Source organism: Pleurodeles waltl, chromosome 7 (genome assembly GCF_031143425.1).
Source record: "Pleurodeles waltl isolate 20211129_DDA chromosome 7, aPleWal1.hap1.20221129, whole genome shotgun sequence".
NCBI classification, from domain to species: domain Eukaryota; kingdom Metazoa; phylum Chordata; class Amphibia; order Caudata; family Salamandridae; genus Pleurodeles; species Pleurodeles waltl.
Window position 1 is genome coordinate 967524770 of NC_090446.1, and position 23694 is coordinate 967548463.

General features: G+C 42.8%; 1 protein-coding gene across 2 annotated transcripts in view; it reads left to right on the forward strand.

The window, feature by feature from the left end:
* The first annotated feature begins 464 nt into the window (after window positions 1–464).
* RNF213 (ring finger protein 213) overlaps window positions 465–23694 on the forward strand; it is a 1978231-nt gene continuing 1955001 nt past the window's right edge. For both annotated transcript variants that reach the window (XM_069199724.1, XM_069199725.1), the window contains exon 1: window positions 465–676. In XM_069199724.1, the coding sequence (XP_069055825.1) occupies window positions 577–676 (100 nt within the window). In that variant the 5' untranslated portion in view covers window positions 465–576. The remainder of the gene's footprint in view (window positions 677–23694) is intronic.

Here is a 23694-nt window from a genome sequence, read left to right on the forward strand (position 1 = left end):
TCGAGAAAGTGTCAAAATAAGTGTCGCACATCTAGCAGCTTCATATCATTCATTACTGTCTAGAAACCATGGGAATGCCACACAACAATCTGAAAACTTCACAGTTATGCGCATGCATACTTTTCGCATAATTCCAATATCCCCTTTAAGAGATTTTTAGTTTCGCTTGCCCTTGATATCTAAAAAGCGAATATTCACTCAATGTGAAGACGCTATACGACGAAATACTCAATTCACCTCCAATAGGACACCGGCCGTCTTCAAATTTACAAAACTAATTCTATCACTTTATGGGTTTTGTTTCTTTAAAAGAATGTCATGGCCCTGACAGCGAATCTGGGGCGTCCACAGGAAAAGACTTAGCTTTCGTTTCCTGTTCCCTGCCCCGTAAAACAAAACCGAAAGCGGTTTGTGACCTCACGCTCATGTGACCGCGTAAGGCAGTGCATGTAGATAGGAGGCTCCCGGGCTTGTTTCAGCACTTCCTGATTATTAGACTGCAGCAGGAGCAGCGGGAGCAGGTTGAAGCTGAGGCTCAGCCTGCGGTCCTGTCTTGTGGAAAAGGGCGGCCCAGGCATGAAGTGCGAGGTTTGCCAGCACCTCTCCCGGGATGCCTCGCCCAAGTTCTGTAGCGAGTGCGGTGCCAGGTTTCGAGTTACCGCAGTTGGTGCTCAAGGTAAAGACTATATGTAGCAGTCTGTGCTAGATTTTAAACTTTTATCCTGTCTGAGATGTGATTTTGGTGTCATCGATTACTTTGAGTCGCTGGTTGCAAGTGGGTGGTCGCTCATACATGGCAATAGTTTAGAGGCGGAAAGATTTAAAAAAAATAATCGGGGCAATGCATTTCGCCCATTGACTTATATTGAAGGAGAATAGAGGGAGACAGTTGGAAATTAAAAAACGTATATATTCGGGATAATACATTTCTCTCATTGACTTCTATTGAAGGATAGCCGATTTCAGGTGGGAGACAGGGATAAAGTTTTCACACGGTCACTCCCGCTGACAAATGTCCCAGTCAGTGCTTAATTTGTAAATAAAAACGTGCCGGTGGGAACACGAAAACTGAGGCGGCGTAAACTTGAAGCCATCTCGGGCCTTTTCAATCTGTATAAAGCCACTCACTGCCCCTTCATCTCACTCTTGCAGCTTTCTAATTTCTCTCATTTTGACGCTTTTTCGTTTTTCACTTCCTCCGTCTTACCCATATGTGTCTTTTGCTCGCAGCAAATGCTTGTGCCAGAAGAATAAGCCCCGGCCCTCAAAAATAAGTGCCGGTGCTCAGCGCCGGAAACAACAAGCACAAATTAAGCCCTGGTCCCAGTATACACTTAATACGCTTGGAAGTTAACGGCCGCAGCTTTAGTTAGCAATGTCGTGCAACGCCACCCCGTTTCACTTAAATTGGGTCATAAATCATCATGCATGCCAGTACCCTTGACCTGCCATAACTCTCTTATATCATCATACCTCCAAATATTTCCCAGTGACATAAATCAAGAAAATACCGTTCTGACACCTAGTCATAAATCATTCAGAAGGTCAATTAAGGTCCTAAATAAAAAATGCTGCATTGTCATCTGATCATAAATAAAATTGTAAATCACTCCAGTAAGTCAATTAGTAATGTCAAAGTTTTAGGCCCTTTTAGATGAATTAATAGTTAATATATAGCCTGTACCAGTCTGGCGTTTGTTGCTGATGACTTGGGTCCCGGAGCTAGAGCTACACCGTTTGCGTAGTAGAGGGGTATTTCATCATATCTTTATTTTTGGCCAAGTTGCTACCATGGATTATTCGGTGTGCTCCGGTGACCGGCAGACCAGGCTGCAAGTGCTGTGTTGTATGCCTCTGCCCCTTTCTGACCGCCTTACCTTGCAGTTAGGCATCCCAAGGTAAGTACCAGGTCTGCCACCCCGCGGTGGCCTTCAAAACAGCCGTCCGTGACTCACCACCCCACCTATACAGCCAACTTTGACTATTGGTCCAGATCTCAAGTAAATAAAATTAATTCCCTAAAAAGGATAAGTGTACTTCGCCCTGTTGGAACAAACAGAAACCTATTTTTTTCAGTTACACCTATGCCCCTATTTGGGGAAAAAAACATTGGATATCCCTGTTTATTTTGTGCCTCGCCTTCTCAGTTGCTATGTACTTGCCAGTCCCATGCCACACACCTCTTGCAACTAGAGCTTTCCAAATAAGCATTTGCAATGCAATAGGTCTCGCATTTACTTGAGTTGGAGCTATTGGCATTGTAAATGCATGCTTGGCCTTTTTTTGTCACATTAATTGTGTCAACCCTGCCACCTATTTTGGTCCTTTCTGTCACATACTTACAGTGGCTCTGCATATAACTAAAGGGCTATTAGACCTTCTGGAATATTTTTTTTAAACCAGGCCTATAAACACAAACTACTCCCAGGTTCAAAACGTGTTTACTTGGCAGTTGGTACAATCGACATTGCCCATGGGGCAATGACTAAATAAATAATTGTACTTAAAAGAATGCATGCTTACTGGATCACTGTCCCTTTACTGCAGTCTGGGGAATTGAACAAAACCCCCATGATTTTTCTCACACTTGAGGAGAGCCATCTCACATGATATTAATGGTCCTCAGTCAGTCTTTAACTAAATTATTTGTTATAAAACATTGACCATTGTACAGCACAATCAACTGTAATCTCTCTTCAAGTTTAGTTTTATAAATACACACACACAGTTCAAGTTTCACAGACTCAAACGTGTGTAGTTCATATAGTCAGGTTTCTGCCTTGTATTTTCAGCTTGTATCACATAATAAAAATAAAACTGCAAGTCTGAGAATACAAAGCAGAAACATAAACTAAAAGAATGAATCATGCATTGAACTAGGGAGCTGGACAACTCTACGAATACTACCTAAAGGGCTGGTTTCCAGCTTGTATCACATCTTAAAAATAAAAGGTACAAGTCACAGAATGCGAAGCAGAAACAAACTAAATGAGCGAATCATGTTTTGAACTAGGGAGCTGGACAACTCTACGAATACGGCTCTAAGGGCAGGCTGACAACTTTACGATATTACAGTTAGAGTGCCCTCTTGAATAGTAGTTTATCACAAAGAAAACATGGCAAAGCCAGGATTTCAGCACCTTACCTGACTGTTTTCATCATGGACTGCAGCTCATGGGCTGGGGTTGGCTGCCTGCACAGGGTTTGGAAGGGGATGCAGTGCCCAGATTTCAAAGGTATTTATTAAAGAGTTCAGTAAAGTTGTAACATAGTGCTCAAACAAATAATTCATTATTCCTGGAGGCCCCAAAAAACAAACCTCTTCAAAGCAGAAAATAGCCTCAAAGCGCTATGCAGTAACACAGCTGCTGCATATAAATGTTCATGCACTAAATACTTAGGCAATATAATTCTAAAGCCATATCGAGCCTATATATTCCCGGTCCAGCCACTCCCGCCCCCTTCAGCTCACTGTTACAGCTGTGTTTTTTTTTTTTTTTTTACCATTTGTGACATTTTTATGTTTAGAGCGCATTTAATGTAAAAATCTCAAAATAACTCTGGTGATTAATGTTCTTTCTGGAGAGAGAACATACTTTTGTCTAGTGGAAGCTTGGAGTCATCATAAGGTAGCACAGAAGGTTAATGTGCCTGCATGTACTGGGCAAATCACAAAGGGCCTGAAATGTCGAAATATCTCTGGCGATTATTGTTCTTTCTTGAGACAGAACATACTTAGAGGAGAGCCAAAATAAATGACTATTTAGCTAGCAGTTTGAACAATGTGATCAGCTTGCTTTCTGCGTTGTTCGTGCTGTGAGCGCCATGGCTGCCATGAGCGCGAAGGGAAGAGACAAAAGGAAAAACTAGTTTACCCCTGCTGAAGCATATTGGCAATTATGAAGTAATCATGTAACAGGGTCAGTCTGCTAGGCGGTAACAAAACCCCCCAAGGCTGGATGAACATAAAACGTTTATTAATGACATCAGGGGATTTTTGAAAGGCAAGCCCACAAATGAGTGAAAGTTATAGGTGTTGTTTAAAGGCCACAATACTTACAACAGGTCGGAAAGTGCTTGTGCTCTTGACCTAAAAATGCAAGTACCAGACCATGACAGTCCAATCACCTTTAGATCTGCTTTCATAATCTTAATCAAACACAAACCTGACAAATTGCACTAGATCATTCTCATCCAGGTGTATTATTGGTACATCACAGCAGGGTCTCACTCAAACTAGCTCTGCTGGCCATGGAATTAGTTGTCCCCATTTCAAAACCGTTTTTCCCCACCAGTCTATTTTGAAAGCGGTTCAACGAAAACCCAAATTCCTCTTATTGGGATGAGATTTAGCCTGCTTCTTTGCCCTTTTAACAAATGGATGTCCGTATGAAGAAGAATGCCATACTTGGTCCTGCAACCCAACCTGAAGCAAAATTCTAACATATCAGTTAACTCTTTACTGCATGCTTTCTGTATCCCTAATGTATCTCAGGCAGCAATCCGAAAATTTCCCAGTCGCATAATCTTTTTTTAATGAGAAACCCAACTTGTTAGCTTCAGACGCTGACCCTATTCTAAATGAGTGGGTACAGAAGTGTTCAGCTTTTTCACCAAATTTCGCCAATATCTTCTTTATCACACTCAGCACCTGTGATGCATTCAAGGCTGCTCCAACCTCCTACTAAACACTCTGCCTTTGGTTGCCCCTCCTACCAAGCTGAACTCCTCCCAGACTCCCACTGGTCACAATAATCCGAAATGACTTTATATCTAATTTCACAAATTCTATGCCCACTCCACATTTCCTGATTATTTCAATGGCCACATCAACTGCTGTGAACTGTACTGGAGTGTCTTCTTTCATTAAAAAAATCATTAACTGAGGCCTCTCAAACCCAAGAAAGGTGACTGATCATTCTAAATTCTGCATTTTTTTTAGGGACCACCCCCAAAGGAGGTATCATCAGGTCAGATAACAGCCAATGATCAAAGGGGCCTGCCATCCTACCTTCTGCCACCTCTTTATCTAACATGTCTCTCACCATTTGTGGCATGTCTCTAGCTTCTTGTAGATTGTCCACAAACCTCTTTTACCTAACCCCCTGGTATCCCAGTCTGGAACCTTCCTAAAACCCCAATTGAAGCAGGACTGCCCCCTCTCTTTCGCGGTATAAAGCTATTCACCAACCAATTTTTCTATCTCAAATGGTGTAAAAGCCATTGTTACAAGGCGGCCACTGCCCTCCCTCCACCCAGTCCTTGCCCCATGTAGGTTAATCCTATTAGTTCCCTCAAAACATAGCAGCACTGCATGTTTTTCCCCACAATTTGCACATTCATGTTTATATTTGTAAGGATTGTAGGCACAATATCCCCTGTTGAAACCCCAACATGTTCATGGATTGAACCCCTCTTTTCTTCCCCAAGCTCCCAAACCCACCAAGGGTGGGACGCCCAAGAAAGGGGCGAAATTGAACTGCCAATACACTCGCTGTATTCAGGGCCGGCCAAGGTCTTTTTGGATACATCCGTCATAGTATTAACTCGTTGTCTACCTCCCCTCATGGTGTACCCGGTTTCACCCCCAACCTAGCTCTAAACACCTCATCATAATGAAACTATGCCATTCACCAAAAATCCATCTAGTACTTCTTATCGTGTCCATATATTTATTTAAAAATAGACACTGAGCGTTGGGGGAGCTGTAACAATATACACTGGCTTAGATCAGAAAAGCATCTGTCCAAGTATCAATGTTATTAGGTGCCCATGGCCTTCTTGCCAGCTCCCAGGCTTCTTCCTTAGATTATACTTCCCTATTCATAAACTTCTCTTTTCAGATTTCCTCTTTTGTTTTTGTAGCTAAGTGTACCCATTAACATGGATACCCCATGTAAGGTCGGTCGTTTTTTTTTTTTTTTTTTATTTTTTTTTTACCCCCTTCCAAATAGTGTTTACTCTCCTCCTTTTTCTTTTGCCCATAACTTTACTCATTAACTTGTGCCTTGTCTACCTAAGTTTTATTTGGACACACTTTGGGCTTTGCTCCCACCGTCTTGCCTCCCTCTTTACTTCCCGTCCCTTCAAGGTCATCCTTAGTCCCTACACTTTTATCCAGGGAATTGGGACCATCTCTTTTTCCACCATCACAGTCTGTTGCTTTCTTTACCCATTTCACCAATACCCCCTTGTTTATAACCTTTGCTGAGCCGATGTTTGCCTCAATTCCTGTATGCCTTTTTCCACTTGAGAGCCCTTGCCTCCCTTTTCCACCCCCACTCCGATTCTGGCTGGTAATCTGTATCTCATTTTTCTTTTCTGACATACTAATCACCTTCCCTTCTATGGCTCCCCTGACCATCATTAGAGTCTTGCCATCCAAGAGTCCCCCCCCCTTTCTAATTCTCTCTCGTCCACATCAGTCACTTTGTCATTGTCCCATACACTTCCCACACCACTGTCCCCCCGGACTTGCACCAACCTCCCACACCACCATCAAAAGTCCTCTGTTTCATTTTCTGTTGATTGGTGCGTGGATCATCCACTTCTCCTCACTCATCGTCAGGAGAGTTGTGCCAAACCTCTCCCTTTTTCAGGCCGGCGTCTGGATGGTTGCTACTCTTTTTTCCTGGTCTCTGCTACCAGTTTTGTGCGTTTTCCCTCAGGTTGCCCCAACCTGAGAGAGATGTGGTCCTGTTCCCTAATACTATCCTCTCCATGCTTGCATGCGTACCCATTTCTTGATCTGGAATCCACCCCCATTGCTCCCTTGCTTCCCAGGTCACCTCTGCATTTGTTAAATGTAAACCCTTCTAGAGATATGTAAAAAACCTTCTCATTCTGTGGCAACTCGGCTAACTCTGTTAATGTGAGACTGTCCTGTGTTTTGTGCCTGTGTCAGTAACTTGCTCTTCCCCTGGCCTGATAGGTACATCTTTACGGCATTGCTTGGTGTATGTTTTGGCATATCAGCCTCCTATGTGCTTACTTGTGTGTGGTCATTGATAAAACCCTCAGTGCTTGAAGTAGTCAGCACCACCTGTTGCTTTCTCTCAGCCTGTGCACCCCCCTTGCACACGCAACATGCTGCTCCACCTGCTGGTTGATGGGCCTCACTGCAACAGTAAGCAAAGGGGCTGACTTGTTACTTTACCGCCCCTGGTCACGCCTCCAGCACTTGCTGATCTCCTTCCTCTTGCGCTCTGCCATATGGACTTTTTCCTCTCCGGTGAGTCTGCTTTCACTGCTGTTTGAATTTCTTCAAAAAGAGATTGGCTATTTAGGACACACAGCCTCATCAAATGGCATTGAACCCAAGACAGATTTGTTATGTTAGAAACGGAAGCCAGAGTGAGAGCATCCACTGTGGTTGTACTCTCTGCTCTTGGTTTGCTGCCTTTCATTTTAGTGCATGGTAGTGTGCAGGCCAGCATAGTAGCCCCCATGGCCTCCTCCAGCTTTGGCCTTGTAAGGCCAACCCACGCCTGGTCGAGTATGCCAGATCTTTTTAAATTGTCCCTGCCAGCTGTGTACCACGCCCTAAAGCCTCCTTCACCGCGGTGCTCTCATCCACCATTTTCCCCCTTCCCCGGACTCCTTACCACTAAGGCTTTATCTACAGCTTAACACTGTATATCATTATAAATTGACACCAATTGACCCTACTTAGCAGCCCAACCATGAAAAGAAATGAAAAACGTCCCTATACTGGTTACAGGACGAACTCGATTGCCCTGTCCTCCCGGAAAAAGCACTAATAGCCAAAGGAGCCCAACCCCTGGCAGAAGATCGTCCAGTCTTTACCCCTCCCAGGGTTTGGTCTGTACCACTCAACCAAAAACCCCTGGGGGTAGACCCTTTTCAGGGAGCACCCCTGTGGACCTTATTCTCCCTTTTATTATGTTTTTTTGGTCTTTCCCTTCCTCCTTCTTTCCAGTTTGTGCATTTTTCGTCTCTTGCTCTTGGAAAGTGTATGATGAAGAAAAATAAGCACCTGTCCCCAAAAATGAGTGCCGTTGCCTCCACCGGCAACCACGGACTCAAATTAATCACTGGCCTGCCAGCGCCAAAGAAAGCAGCATGGAAAAAAAGCTTAAATGTCGATCTTGTGAAAGAACTAGGTTTTAAGGCCCTCACAAAACTTAACGTGGTTAATTTCTGTAGGGAAAGATAGATATAATGCTACAACCTTAGTGCTAGTTACGAGAAGGCACTTATCAACTGCCTACAGTCCGTGGTACATGAAGTAGTAGGGCATTAAAAGAACGAAGACTTAGCGAAGGCACATATGGCATGACATTTAATTAAATGAAGTGGAGGACTGTTTAATAAAAAGCTTTATGGTTTAAAATCTATATGCTTAAGCACAGGGAACCAGTGCAAGTGAGAATTAAAACTGTTCAGTAAACGAGAAGGACACATCAATGAAGACTCACATTTTCCTGCCTAATTCACTTGGTACAAGAGGATTGGCCAATTCTGTGGGCCACCAAGACAGAGACCAAACCATTAATTCATCTCCTAATAACAGTAGCACTGTTTTGTCCACATTGAGTTTTAGAGAATGCATTTTCATCCAGAGGGCCACTCCCGTCAAACAGGCTTTGAAATTCTCTGCAGCATCAATCGCTCTGTTAGCAAAAGTAACAACCATCTGCGTATCATTAATATAACACATGATCTCAAAACCATAACTATAAATGACATCAGCCAGTAGGGCAGTTCATACCTTGAAGTATGTAGGGCTTTAGGAGGAGCCTTGCAGAACTGTACAAACTAGAGGTTGCTAGTTGGAATGATAAGGTTTTAAACTGACTGCTTGAGACCGAGCAGGGTCTGGTCATGTATTCCGATCGAAAAATGCCATTCAACAAAGTTTTTGTGTTACAAGTGCACAAAAGTCTAAAAGGATGGTGCTGCACTTTCACCTTGGTCAAGCAGTCTAAGGATGTCATCCACTACTGCCAGCACATTCACCTGGTGATTTATTTTCCACCTCCTTTTTAAAGTTACATTTATAAAGGGAAATTTTAAGATTGTAGCAGTCACTATTTGTGTGCTTGGTCAGGAGTTGATTTATTTCTCTCCCCTTCAAAAAAATATAATAAAAGGCATGGTACAAATGAAATATTAGTAAAACTGCAACATCAGTGAATGTTTTTAAATGTAAAATTTGTATTGCAGTCATATGGCAGCCATATCGTGGTTTTTTAGGTGTAGCTGGACAATCTAGGTTTTGTTATTCTTTATGCGATCAACAAAAAAGAGCTTTCAGATTACTACATAGAGGGGCTTAGACTCCACACACTTGCTGATTTAGCTGAGTACATGATTTAATTGGACAGAAGTTGTCTACTTCTACTGAAGAGAAGCTTGTGTTGTTTTTTAAATTTATTTTATTTTTTATTTGTGGCAAAGATTAAATGTTACAAAGCAGGATTGAGTTGGTTATTGTTAGAAATGGGGTTTTTGGTTGGCAGTCAGGTTACCCCCTGTCCAAGCAAAAGCCCTCACTCTAGTCAGGGTAAGTCACACACAATCCAAGATTATCCTGTGCCCACCCTCTGGTAGCTTGGCACGAGCAGTCAGGCTTAACTTAGAAGGCGATGTGTAAAGTATTTGTGCAATAAATCATACAATACCACCATATAGCACCACAAAAATACACCGCACAGTGTTTAGAAAAATATATAATATTTATCAGGATAATTGTAGGTCAAAAAGAATAAAGTCGCAATGTGAAATTGTAGAGACATCACTGAAAAGTGATATAAAGTGTCTTAAGTCTTTAAAATGTAAACAAAGTCTCTTTCAAGCACAAGTACCTGGTTTGGAGTGGAAAATCTCCTCAGAGGGCCACAAAAGAAGAGATGCGTGGAACAAGGGTGTGTGCGTCGATTTCTCCCCAGCACACACGGACTTGCGTCGTTATTTTTTACGCGGGGAAGTCGTGCGTCATTTTCCGGCGCGCGGACAGTCTCTTTCTGTGGATCGCGGGGATTACCAGATGTCCCGGGTCTGTGCGTGGAATTTCCTGCTTGTTTTCCGGCTACGCGTCGTTCTGCGGGGCTGCGCGTCGAAATTACGATCTCACGGCAGGCGTCGCGTCAATTTCTCCTCTAGAGGTCGGGCGGCGTTGTCCTTGCGAAGCTGTGCGTCGAAGTTCCGGTCGTCCCGAAGGCGTCGCGTCGATCAGCGTCGGTGTGCAGCGTTTTTCTCCCCGCGGAACAAGTTGTGCGTCGAAATTTTCGGCGCACGGAGCGTCCAAGTGAAAAAGAGAAGTCTTTTTGGTCCTGAGACTTCAGGGAACAGGAGGCAAGCTCTATCCAAGCCCTTGGAGAGCACTTTCACAGCCAGACAAGAGTTCAGCAAGGCAGCAGGCCAACAGCAAGGCAGCAGTCCTTTGTAGAAAGCAGACAGGTGAGTCCTTTGAGTAGCCAGGCAGTTCTTCTTGGCAGGATGTAGTTTCTGGTTCAGGTTTCTTCTCCAGCAAGTGTCTGATGAGGTAGGGCAGAGGCCCTGTTTTATACTAAGTTGTGCCTTTGAAGTCGGGGTGACTTCAAAGAGTGTCTAAGAAATGCACCAAGAGCCCCTTTCAGTCCAATCCTGTCTGCCAGAGTCCCAGTAGGGGGTGTGGCAGTTATTTGTGTGAGGGCAGGCCCTCCACTCTCCCAGCCCAGGAAGACCCATTCAAAATGCAGATGTATGCAAGTGAGGCTGAGTACCCTGTGTTTGGGGTGTGTCTGAGTGAATGCACAAGGAGCTGTCAATTAAACCTAGCCAGACGTGGATTGAAGGGCACAACAAGATTTTAGTGCAAAGAAATGCTCACTTTCTAAAAGTGGCATGTCCAGAATAGTAAAATTAAATCCGACTTCACCAGTCAGCAGGATTTTATATTACCATTCTGGCCATACTAAATATGACCTTCCTGCTCCTTTCAGATCAGCAGCTGCCACTTCAACAATGTATGAGGGCAGCCCCAATGTTAGCCTATGAAAGGAGCAGGCCTCACAGTACTGTAAAAACGAATGTAGGAGTTTTACACTACCAGGACATATAACCACACAGGTACATGTCCTGCCTTTTACCCACACAGCACCCTGCTCTAGGGGTTACCTAGGGCACACATTAGGGGTGACTTATATGTAGAAAAAGGGGAGTTCTAGGCTTGGCAAGTACTTTTAAATGCCAAGTCGAAGTGGCAGTGAAACTGCACACACAGGCCTTGCAATGGCAGGCCTGAGACAAGGTTAAGGGGCTACTGAAGTGGGTGGCACAACCAGTGCTGCAGGCCCACTAGTAGCATTTAATCTACATGCCCTAGGCACATGTAGTGCACTCTATAGGGACTTACAAGTAAATGAAATAGTCAATCATGGATAAACCAATCAATAGTACAATTTACACAGAGAGCATATGCACTTTAGCACTGGTTAGCAGTGGTAAAGTGCCCAGAGGTCAAAAGCCAACAACAACAGGTCAGAAAAAATAGGAGGAAGGAGGCAAAAAGTTTGGGGATGTCCCTGTCAAAAAGCCAGGTCCAACAGTTATGATTATGGCGATAGGTCTGTTTGTTTGTTATGGATGGCTCTGGTAGAACGCTACTATAATTTATATCAGTTTCTGAAACTGATAACATTCTGCTATGACATAGCTGTGTCATAAAGGCAAGGTTGCAAGTCAGTGCAACAGTTCTTGTCTGTTTTGAATAAAAGCAGAAACCACAGCTGCAGGAGGGGGAAGAAAGGCAAGGAAGGTGGCATGGTTGGTTAAGGGTGGCAGGTAAGGCATTTGACTACATTTGGGACAGGTAGGATAGGCCATGTTGTATATGGCTTCGTATTACTCCTCTGCCTCAGAGTAGGAGTTGAAATTGGGGGCAGATGATTTTGGTGGCCTTACGTACCATAAAATTATACATGGATAAGAAGTAAATTACAGGGAAGTTTTTCAATTTGGGGTTCTGAGTGGCATCATAGACAACTCAAGCTTTGCTCTTGTTGTCTAATTGACATCACTCAGAACCACTCAGTGAAAAATGATCCCCGTAATTCACTGTTACCCAACTATAATTCTATATATCATGAAATATTACTAGAAGGGCACTAGGCCTGCAATACTTTTTTTCTGAAAAATGTGTTTCAACATGACTCTTGTTAAAGGGTAAATTGTTATTGCTCTATATGAAAGCTGGTAGAGCAAGAATTTGATACATAAAATCTCGCAGATTACTCTGGTAGGCAATGTTTTTGTTAGTCCTTCTGACAAACCAGAACTACAGAAGATTTTATCTGTGACAACCCTTGTTAGGCCCTCTTAGTAAAGCTAGTATTTTGCTTAGCTAACCTGATGGTTGCCATATGGGAAAGTGTACACTACACTTGAGTTGGTTTTGATGACAAGCTTTAGGCGTTGATTTTTCCATTAGAAGAAGTCATATCTGATGCTTATGGTCTGATCTGCTTATTAGGAAAAGTTATTACAAGGCAGCAGGCCCAGTGGATTGTAAAAAACATTTCTTAAAGCCAGTAGGCCTTTAATAGTTGGTTGCTATCATATTGGGTTATAGATTATAAATAAATAAATATTTTGTTACATATAATCCCACAGGTAACAGTAATAGGCAAGGATTTTGGTGCTGGTCACCCCCCTCTGACCAAGCATGAGGGTTTAGACTGTGATGATTGTTTGACCCTGTTGAAATGGGGTATATGTTTCTAGTACCAGAGTGTATTAATATACTATTGACATTTATTATTTAATTGTTTTCTTTTTTAGCTATGAGCATTTACATGTTCAGTGTTCTTAATGGAATTATAATGTCTATTTGGCATTCCACTGTTGTCGCCGTACTGCCATCTGGAGCGGTGACTGCTCATGACATGAAGCTGTTTGGGCTTACTCTCGCTCCTTGTGGGCCTTTACGCTTTCCTAGTTACCTGCAAAGAGAAGCACCCTCAAGGCATCACCACATGTAATTTTTAAGCAATTGCAGACGAGTACAGGGTCATATATTTTTATGTCCTTTCGGGCTCACAAAGAAGAAACAAATATACAGCAGCTATCGTGGCTATGCAAGAAACAGAAGATTTGTAACACAGACGATTTTCGATTATAAGATTTGTCATGAATCAATTTTTTTAAAGGTACTGTTTCGATGCTTCATGGGTTACTTGTGAGAATATTTAGTGTAGTGCATTTACCTTTTTTGTGGTTTGGGCAACTGTCTTTTTGGGCTTGTGACCGCTTACCACTCATGCGCTGTGTGGCTGATTTGACTGGTATTCTGTTTACGTAGTAGCTGGGTGTCTGCATACAAGAAGAGTTAAGTATGCCCCAAAACCTGCGTTGAATACAACGTACTTGTCAGCAATCTTGTGCACGTTTAGGAAAGCTTCTAGTAAAGTTAGTTTTGGTGTGTACTACTGCCTCATGAAATCCACCCATACCGCATTTGTGGCTGCCATTTTCTGCAAGTTTAGGAAAGCTTGCATTTTCAGTATTCCTACAGACACATTTTGTGTCTGCTTTGTTTCTTAAGTCCACTTAATTCAGCCTGCATCCTGGTGAGACACACCACGACACACATGAATGTCATTATTCAACAATATATGAAGGAGTCTGTAATTGTTTACCGGTGATTGCTCATGTTGAAAGACTTGAGAAGTGATCATTGCTGTGTGACTTTTACACACTGTTCGACTTCTTTTTTGAAGCGTGAGGCAAATTAATGGGTAGAATATTCTAATCATGTTCAAAGATTTAGAGGCAATTCTTCTGGGAATGGCTAACAATCATATGTTCAATCAACCTAATCTAGCTTTGCAAACACTTGGTAAGCCTGCTGTAAACTGGAAAATGGTTTAGAAAATGTTAAAATTGGGTGCTATTGATGTTTAAGTCTTTTCAGCTGAAAGAAAATTAGCTTTTTTGTTAAGTTTTCTTGGGAATGCTGCTTTACAGATATTTGATAATCTCCAACATTATCTTGCACCCCAGGCTTAGGGTATTCCATGGGATGTTTTTAAGGAAGCTTTGGGAAGACTAGAAGAGCAGTTTCATAATAAGAATTAAATGTTTTGATTGAAGAACATAGTTTTTCAAAGAGAAAAACAGTATGGTAACGGGTAAGGAATATGTACATAAGATTGTAGCAGGTAATTGTTTGTATAAAATGTAGATATGTAAATCAGTGACCAGTTTGTTTTCAATTTTGCATCTAAGAAAATGCAGAACTGATTATTAGCATGTCGCATTACCAGGATTGCTGAAGTGTTAGACATAGCAAAAATGTTGGAACCTCTGTTTTGGCGAAAGATGATGTTAATGCAAGTGTATCAGTGTGCACAATTCAAGGTAAATAGAAAACAGGTGAAACTGTAGTAAAGAGACAGTTGTATTAGGTATGGATCTTAAGAAACAGCCCTAATAGTCCTTCTATAAGTGGGAAATAAAATAATTTCAACAGAACTGAACACTAATCACTTTCAGAGTGTATTCAAAACTAAACTAGTAAAATGAATGATATTGCAAATATGGACCATTGTTTCGACATAGATTTTGATATAGATTTTATTGTGTATGCAATTCTAACTGGTTTTAAAGCACATTTAGGATTAGTTAACATTGTGAATCAGCCATTATGTCCATAGAAAATTGCCAATCGCATATCACCATTTTGTCAGAAACAAGTTTTGGAGAAAAATGAAAAGGTAAACACTTGCAGGAAACAGATGTGAATCACATGGTTTTTTTTTTGTAATTTTGATATCAAAATGCTGGGGTACTTTGATGACAGCCTTGAATTTCAGATACATATAATATACATATTCTAAGATATTTGTGGCAAGTAATGGTAGCAATATTGTGGGGTGGTATGATTTAGGAATGTTTGGCATTGTATTGAGTGCAGGAACAGATTGCCAGAGTTCTTTGGGACATATACCTGGAAGTTGTTAACATGCAACATGTTTGTGTACAAGATGTGATTGGCAAACGCAAAGCAGCTTTTACGTCAGAGGTCTGCCAAAAAAAAAAGAGTATTGTACATAAAATTAAACTTGAGAATGGAGCCTTACTAGTTCAACATAAGGTTCAGGCGATACCACTTAGTGTTCGTCATGAACCTTTGAAACATCTTGATATATTATGCATTGAGGGCATTATTGAACCGGCAGAGCTCTGAATGGACTTCTGCTGTTGTAATCGCCTTAAAAAAAAAAATCTGGTGATATGTCTTTGTGCCGACTTGAGATTATTGAACTAAAATATTGTAGGGAACCTCTACTAACGATACAAGATTTTTTTTTGGCAGGTATTATTGACGCTAAATGTTTTTCAATGTTTGATCTGAAATTCGCTCATCGCCAGGTTGCTCTAGCAGAGAAGTCATACAATCTTGACATCTTTTGTCACTCTGTTTAGAGCTTACAGCTATTCAAGGTTCCTCTTTGGCCTAGCCTCTGCGGCCAGTATCTTTTAAAAGCTTATGGGTGTGCTTTTCTCAAGGTATGAGCAAAGTGCGAACATTCCAAGATGATATATTAATATTCCTAAAACACCTTGAGGAACTAAATAAGTTGTTAAATGTTTTGGAAAACAAGGACATCACTGTTCACTTGGAAAAATACAAATTTCTTCAAAAAGAGATTAACTATTTAGGACACAGTCTCATCAAATGGCATTGAACCCAAGACAAATTTGTTACATGTTATTTCAAAGGCCACTAGGCCACGTGGTAAGGATTAATTCTGGTCTTTTTTAGGATTGGGAGCATGTTACGCAAGGTTTGTACAAGGTTATACAATTTGTTGCAGAATCAATTATGCAAATTATTAAGGAACGGTGAATATTATAACTGGAAAAAGCAGCAGAATGATGCATTTGAGAAAATTAAGTATGTATTTGTTCAGGCACAGCATTCATACCATTTGAGTCGCTTGGTAAAATGTTTTTGATGGTTGATGCAAGTTCCCCAGGGTTGGGTGCTGTTATTACCCAGATAGTTGAAGGTAAAGAGAACACAGTATCTTTTATTTCTGGAGCAGTAAGTGGTGTGGAGGTGCACAATAGACCACATAGCTCTGGTCTGGATATGGGTTGTGGGGAAAGAAGTTTGTTCTGTTGCGTGATCATAACGTTTGGTTTAATTGATGGGATGAAAAGGTTTCTAGGTTGTAAGAGTTTAATTTCGGAATTAGACACATTGCTGGTGGTACAAACATAACAGTGGATGGCTTGTCTAGACTACCACAAAACCCTAGTGTAGAGGAGACTCTGTTGGAGCAACAAAAATCCATAGTTGCAGCCAACAAGTGTGATGGTGCCATTTCCAAAAAGGCTTGTTTAGATGTGTGTGAATCTGGAGCGGGTGGCCACCTAACAAAATTCTTGAGCCGGGTCTTCAGAGTTATGCACCATTTCAGCAGTATTAAGTTTGTACGAGGAATTTCGCTAAGACAGCTGTATGTTCTCCCACTCACTCAGACAGAGATTAGTCGGGGTTGCTCATCAAGGAGATCCTGGTGTGTAATCTACAAAAAAACGTTTTAAAAACCTTGGTGGTGGTCAGACATGGACTCTGTAGTTGAGAAATATAATGTACTTCTGCTGATAGTTTAAATCTGACAAACATTGCCAGACGTCTTGTGAACCATCTTATCCTTCAGAAGTATTTAGCAGATAAAGAATGATTGGGTGCTTATCAATAAACCTACAATTTCAAAAAGTTAATCCCAAGTTTACTGATCCAGTTCAAGTTTCTAAAGTATCAGCTAATGCTGTATTGCTAAATAAAAGAAGGTGATGGAACAAGAGTTCTGTGGTTGTTCCTCTACTGCCACAAGAAGAGATTTTTCTCAAACACAAAATTCATGTAGATACTTCTAATGAGGAGGATTTCACTGGTGTGGAAATGTACGTCAATAATTCATCCTTGGCTAAAGGTAATTAAACACAAAAACAAACACACCTAAGGCGTTACTGTGTCTCGTTTTCAAGCAAAGCATGTACTTCTACAATATTATTTTGAAAACAATATTTTTTTGCATATTTGTAATTTTCTAACTGTATGCATGATGAGTGCCAGTTAAGTGCACATGAATAGGCCTCCGTTTGTTATGGTGTCAAAGGGCAGAGACTGTAGGTCTTATTAGTTCGCTGGAAAAAAAAGTTATGCCAGATTTCATAGGTTTGATCTGTTTATTATGAAACGTTATGACAGAGCCATTAGGTCTGACCTACTTATTGTGAAAAGCATGTGTTAAAGGCATTAGGCATTTAACGCCTTAGCAGCTGTCTTTTCCAACCCCAGTGATCTCTCTTTTGATGTTTGGGTCACTTTGTGATCAGGCCTCCTTAACATTTGTTTTCCATGAAAGGTCTCCAGGGTAAATGTGCGTCCCGTTATTTCACATCTAGAGGATTCTAAATATAGCCAGTGATTGTGGATTCCCCTAGAGAGAATCAAGAAAATAGCCACAATATATCAGATTTGTTTTTCATGTGAAAAAGTGCTGTACAGGAAAGCATGTGTTTTTTGCCTAAATAATCAATAAATGATTTGCTGTGAGTTAAACATCTTCCCAGCTTTAAGGAACAGCCAAGATGTAAAATAAACTCATTTTAATACAGTTTCTGTGGTTTTAACCTAGTTGTTGCAGTTTGTGATGAAAACAGGCTTCAAACCTAAGGCTGAACCTGGGAAGCTATCCATTTCTGAAAGCTAGACACACTTCTGAATTCAGCAAGGGAACATTTGTATAGATTGTTTTAAAATATGACATAATCCTTGAAATAAAAGTAAATGACAATAAGTAGTAAAGAATAGCAATTGGTGGCAACTTTCTCATCTTTAATCTTTGCCCTGGTGGACGATTTACGAAAGTTACATACTGTTACATAGGGCCTCATTATGAGTCTGGCAGTCCGAAACCCGGACTGCCAGACCTGTGGAGAGGAGACTGGTGCGGAGCTGGCGGTCTCCGCCTCCAGCCCTAATGCAAGGTTTCCACTGGGCTGACCGGCGTAAACCTCTGAAATCAGCAGAGGCCAATGTCCTTGCACAGAGGGTGCCCCCAGCACCCTTGGAATGCACACTGTCTGCCGTAGAAGAGAGTGCGCATTCCGACGGTGCTAGGCCGGGGGTGAAAGAGGGGCACATGCACTGCCCACAACATTGTTGTGGGCAGTGCAGCCCCACCCCCCCAGCACTGGGTTTCCACCAGCTTTTTCATTTAGGGATCCCTGCCATGAAAAGGCTGGCAGAAACTGGACTTGTGATCAGCACGAAGGTGCTCTCCACGCCACCGTGGCTTAGCACAAATACAACTGCTGTCAGCCTGCCAGGTCGCAATGTGGCGGTTGGGCTGCCTGGAGGGCAGCGGTCCAACTGCCCGTGCGAGGCTGGTGGTTTCAAAACCGCCAGCCTAGTAATGAGGCCCATAGTGTTTGTTAGTTGTCCAAAAACATAATAAGCCAGAGCCCGTAACTGAGCTGCAGCTTGTAATGAGTTTTCATTGTGTACCGACCATGCAGCAATTATACAGTAAACTATATTGAATGAAAAATGGCTATGAAGGAAGTCAATGTATTTTTGAGATGTTCACAAGATACTTAGGGGCTGATAATGAGTTTGGCAGTCCGAGGACCGCCATGTTGATAGAGGTGGTCATACAGCCAACAGGCTGGTGGAGTGGACCGCCGTATTAGGAGTTTGGCGGTTGAGCAAATAGAAGACTGCCAGCGGTCTGCCACCAGGCAGCACCGACTGCCATGGTCCCCTGGAAGCATAAACAAGCCAGTGGCAACCAAGTTTCTGCCGGACCTATTAGGAGGTTGCATACCACTAATGTGACCGCAGCGGTCTAACCACCACGTATCAGAAGGCGTTAACAGTCAGTATAAAGGGAGACACTTACCTGCAGACAGCCATACATGTCCAGAGCCACCTGGAGCCATTCCAAAACGTCATGCCGCTGCTCCTGCATGCCGAAAGACAACAGATTCAATGCCAAAGTGGACGACAGCAACCGTAAGTACAAACACCTACCTGTATCACTGATATCACCAAAACAAATAGTACTGCTAGCAAACAAATCATAGGGGGGATTGAACAGGCAGCAGCTACTCCTAACATTCAACACACATGCTCGCATACTGCAACATGTACATCCACACAGTCCTAACACACACACTTCAGACAGCACACACACATACACTGCACGACAACACTACACATGTACGCACAACTACATAGCACAGGCTCAGGGACAGAGAAGGTCACACAACGTTGACATACGCAGCAGCAACAACACAACTATTGCATTTATACAAATACATCCCACACACTCACACCCAACACTTGCCAGGGACTGGCCACACACAACACACACATTCATACATGTGCCATGGCGCGCACACACACACACACACAACACCACCATCAAATAGCCCTGCTGTTGACACACACACACACACACAGCACAGCACAGCACAACAGAAGCACAATGCCATGCACAATACACACAGAGACAAATAGACAAAAGACACAAAGCGTACCACCACCACAATACCTGCACAACTGGGGTAGGAGCATCAGGAACATAAATGGAAGGAGGCTGCACTGGGACAGATATCACGTTGAGCAGGACCACAGACAACATGCCCACATTGGATCTCAGGGATAAAACAATACATATACCAACTGTCATGCACAGTCACACACTGCGGAAGGGCAAGGCAATGAAGCACACACAACTCACATTCCATGGGACATACCCCTATACCAACCAGCTGTGAGGGACACACACCTAAATGGACACATGCACATCAAATGCAAAGCAAAATAGCACAACTCAACACACACCATGTCTGCACATACAAAGCTCAAGAGCACACACCACATGTAGGCAATAGCCATATCAGGTGGACAAGCTCTACACCATACATACCCACATCGCACAACACACAAAGAAACACATACCACAACAAACACAACACAACATTGCAGCTACACAAACACACACACCCACCCATCACACAACGCACACCCTTCCATTGGGGCAACGGCACTGCACACAAACTCACACACTGCAAAACCACCACATGGAGCAGCAAGCAGTCCTAACACACACAACTACAGGCACATAACCAATGTCAATCAGGAACAATAGAAAGTTAGGGAAGGAAATGCAGGACAAAGGGTATCCAATAGACCAACAACAGGTAGGCGTTAATAAAAAGGGTCTGTGAAACAAAGTACCAGGCCAAAGGCCAGTCCAAAACATTGTATTGGGCCAAAAGGGACATTGTTGGGCCCCTATTTAACTCCTTACTGCCATGTAACCTGCTGGTGGATGTTGTCCATGTTTGTGACAGTGTGTCTTGTGGTGCTTGTGTTTGTGTTCAATACCCTTGTCTGTTGAGGTAGATGCATGCAAGTCTGTGTGTGTACTTTCGGTGGGTTGGGTAAGGGGGATCTGGACTGGGAAGAGGAAGGTGGAGGGGAGACAAAAGACAAAGGGTGTCTGGCTGGCGTCAGTGTGGAGACCAGAGCCTGAAAAGATCTCTGTAGACCAGTTACTGCACCCTGAATGCCCCCAGGAACATATTGCTCTGTTGGATTTGGGTTGCCAGTCCCTGGATGGCATTCGCAATGGCGAACTGACCCACAGAGATCCACCTCAGGAAGTCAGTAGCCTCCTGACTGAGGGAAACAGGGGTAACGGGCTGGGGCAGAGGTGCCTCTGGCAAAGGAGATGCCCATTCTCTTGGGTGAGCAGGCACGGCCAACTGGCTGGGAGCAACAGGAGGGCAGTGATGGAACAGGGGGTGATGGACAAAGATGGTACGGGGTGGTCCCGATGGGCCCAGCACCACTAGGGAGTGGTCACTGGAGGAGGAATCCAATGATGATGATGAATATTCAGTTTCCCCGTGGCACTCCCCTTGCCCTCCAGGGGCCACAAGGCCCCTCTGTGTCTGTGGTGTCATGACCTAAGGTCCCATGGCCAGATGCTTCCCCACTCTGCTCAGCCCAGTCTCCTTTGTGCTGATGCTGCTAAAAGAAAGTGAAGTAGGGTTATGACATGAAAACACTATAATCACAACTCTGAGACACACAACATACCATAATTTCAAGTGCCCCCCCGCATGAAGTGCCAGCAAAGTGGCACCATCATGTGCCAATACAAAGCCTTGCATGCCACCTGGAATTACAAATGTAACACATGAGAACAACTTGGTCAGACAACTACAATAGTATGGACGACGTCTAGCTACCACACTAAGCATAACACAACTAGGTGACCACTACACCCCAAACCTGTGCCACATACAGCACACCCCAGTGATCCAGTAGCCGACAACTGAATCTCATTGTAAGGTGCCCTACCAATTGCCCAGACACACGCCTATGCACACATCCAACTTACACTGGATGTAATATATCAACAATAACAGATGTTGCTAAGGAAATGCAGACAGCACTGTACAAACATGCCAAACCTGGATTAGGAGACCTGGAAACATCCATGTCACTATGGAAACATTCCAACAATGTACAGTCATACAAGTGACACCGTCTCAAAATGAGTCCAGTAGGTAGTAGCAAGGCCACTCAGACGTGCCCAACATGGTGTTGCAAGGAACAACAGTGAAGTTGGATCCTAACCATCATGGGCAGATGTCTCCTGAATACCTACAAGAATGGTCCTATAAGGCCCAGGACAACCTCCACCAAGGTCTCACCCATTTCCATGTTTACTTCTGAGAGTGTTTGTAGTTGACAACTGTACCGTGCAGGAAGGAGGGACGCACACCTTTTAACCACTAACTGAAGGACACCAAATCACACAAAGTGGATCCACACCCTGGCCCTACGTGTCATGTCCATCATGGCTACTGCAGATACACATGGCAAATTACATACTACGAGGCATGAATGCATCCGTCTAATAACATATAATGATGACACAGTCCTGTCTGGGCAACCACACTAAATGGGCAACCATTGCAGATGTACCTTTTAAGGCAACAGGACACCATTGTGAAAAATGGATTTCTTAACTTGGCGTGAAGGCTCCATTTTGTCTAACCTTTCAGTTCCATTTGTTCTATGCTACGAGCAAAATTGTATGCCTTCAGCAGCCCTGTTAATTTTCGTTTCTTGCAAATGTGCTGGTTTCCCAGAATTGCTTTCGAAATTTTGTAGATCGGCTAACAGCCTCATGTTCCTAGAAATTTTATTTCTGAGCTTGAACATCCTGTTCTTGTTGTTCAATGGTGTTACAGGAAACGTTTGCTTGAACGTGTTTGGAAGTGATGATGCATATATAATGTGGCAAAGTGGGTACTGCAATAAGAAATAGGAAGAAAGGAGAAGAGGCAAGTTGCTCTTAGCCAGACAGTGTCATCGACACTCTTTTGGGTGACCCGCTGCAGCGGAATAAAATACTATCTTGAAGCATAATCCGAATCCTTGATTTCTATCTTGTAGAAATTCAGCCTCTTACAAGAAGAGACTCGTAAGTTTATTTCACAAACTTGGTGGTCCGTAACAGGGACTCATGGGGAGAAATTCGACAGACTAAAAGGCTGTGATAGAGAAAGGAGACCCCAGATCGTGGGGGCCCCCGCTAAAAGACAGGTTTCTTGCAGCTGCCATCTAATGTCGCCAACTTCCATCCCTTGTAAAGAATTTCTCCCACTGAGACCTAGTAGGAGGCTGAGAAGACTTTTGACCTCAAGAATACGAGGATCCGGACCCCGACCTATTTGTTGGCACTATTCTATGTCACTTGTAACTTGTAAACTTGTATCCTGGTATTGACGTCATATTGATCTTGGTATTTGATATTGGTACTTGTTTGTGACCTTCTCATAGATAAATTCCGCATTTAGGACAACCATGAGTAAGTTCAAGAAATGCATTTCTAAATGTTATTCTTTTTTCTGGACTCTTCGCCTGGACGAGTCTATACCCGTGCCAGCCGAAGGTAGTCCAGCCTGGATAGTAATGAAAAAATATGGTGCGGGCTCGACCCCCTGGGGCCCAATTTGGCACAAGTTTACGAAGAAAGGGGGAGACAGACAGTGGCCATTAAATGGATCCTTTGACGATGAGAAATTACATTTTTTACAACAGAAATTATTTAAGAAAAATGTTAGACAGACAATGTGGGACAGTTATTCGACCTGGGAAAAAGAGGCTAAAATAAGGGCCATGAAAAAGGGCAGGAATATGAAAAAAAAAACAAAAAAAAAAAAAAGTCAGGCTTAAAACTGAAAGAATATAGTGATGTTAAAAAAGAACAGAATATTGAAGAGGGAGACAGGGAATTTAGAATGCCTACAAATAAAATGTATCCCTCTCGTCAGAATATGATGTACGACAAAGGACTACATAGGATGAATTGTTGGAAAATCTTTTGGACGATATTCCGCCTTATGTTCCCGTCCAGCCCAATGCTCCAGTGCAAAATGTTAACGTTAATATCCATAATCCCGTTCCTCATGTTATTATTCATCCTACCCCTAGATCTGTCCCTAATGTCCCCAGTGTTGGCCATCAGGTTCTTGGTCCTCAAATATTTAATCTGGCCCAGACTATAGTCCTCCAAACCCAGTCCCCATACAAACTACACAAAATGCGGCTATACCAAACACTACAATGGGAGGTATACCTCAATT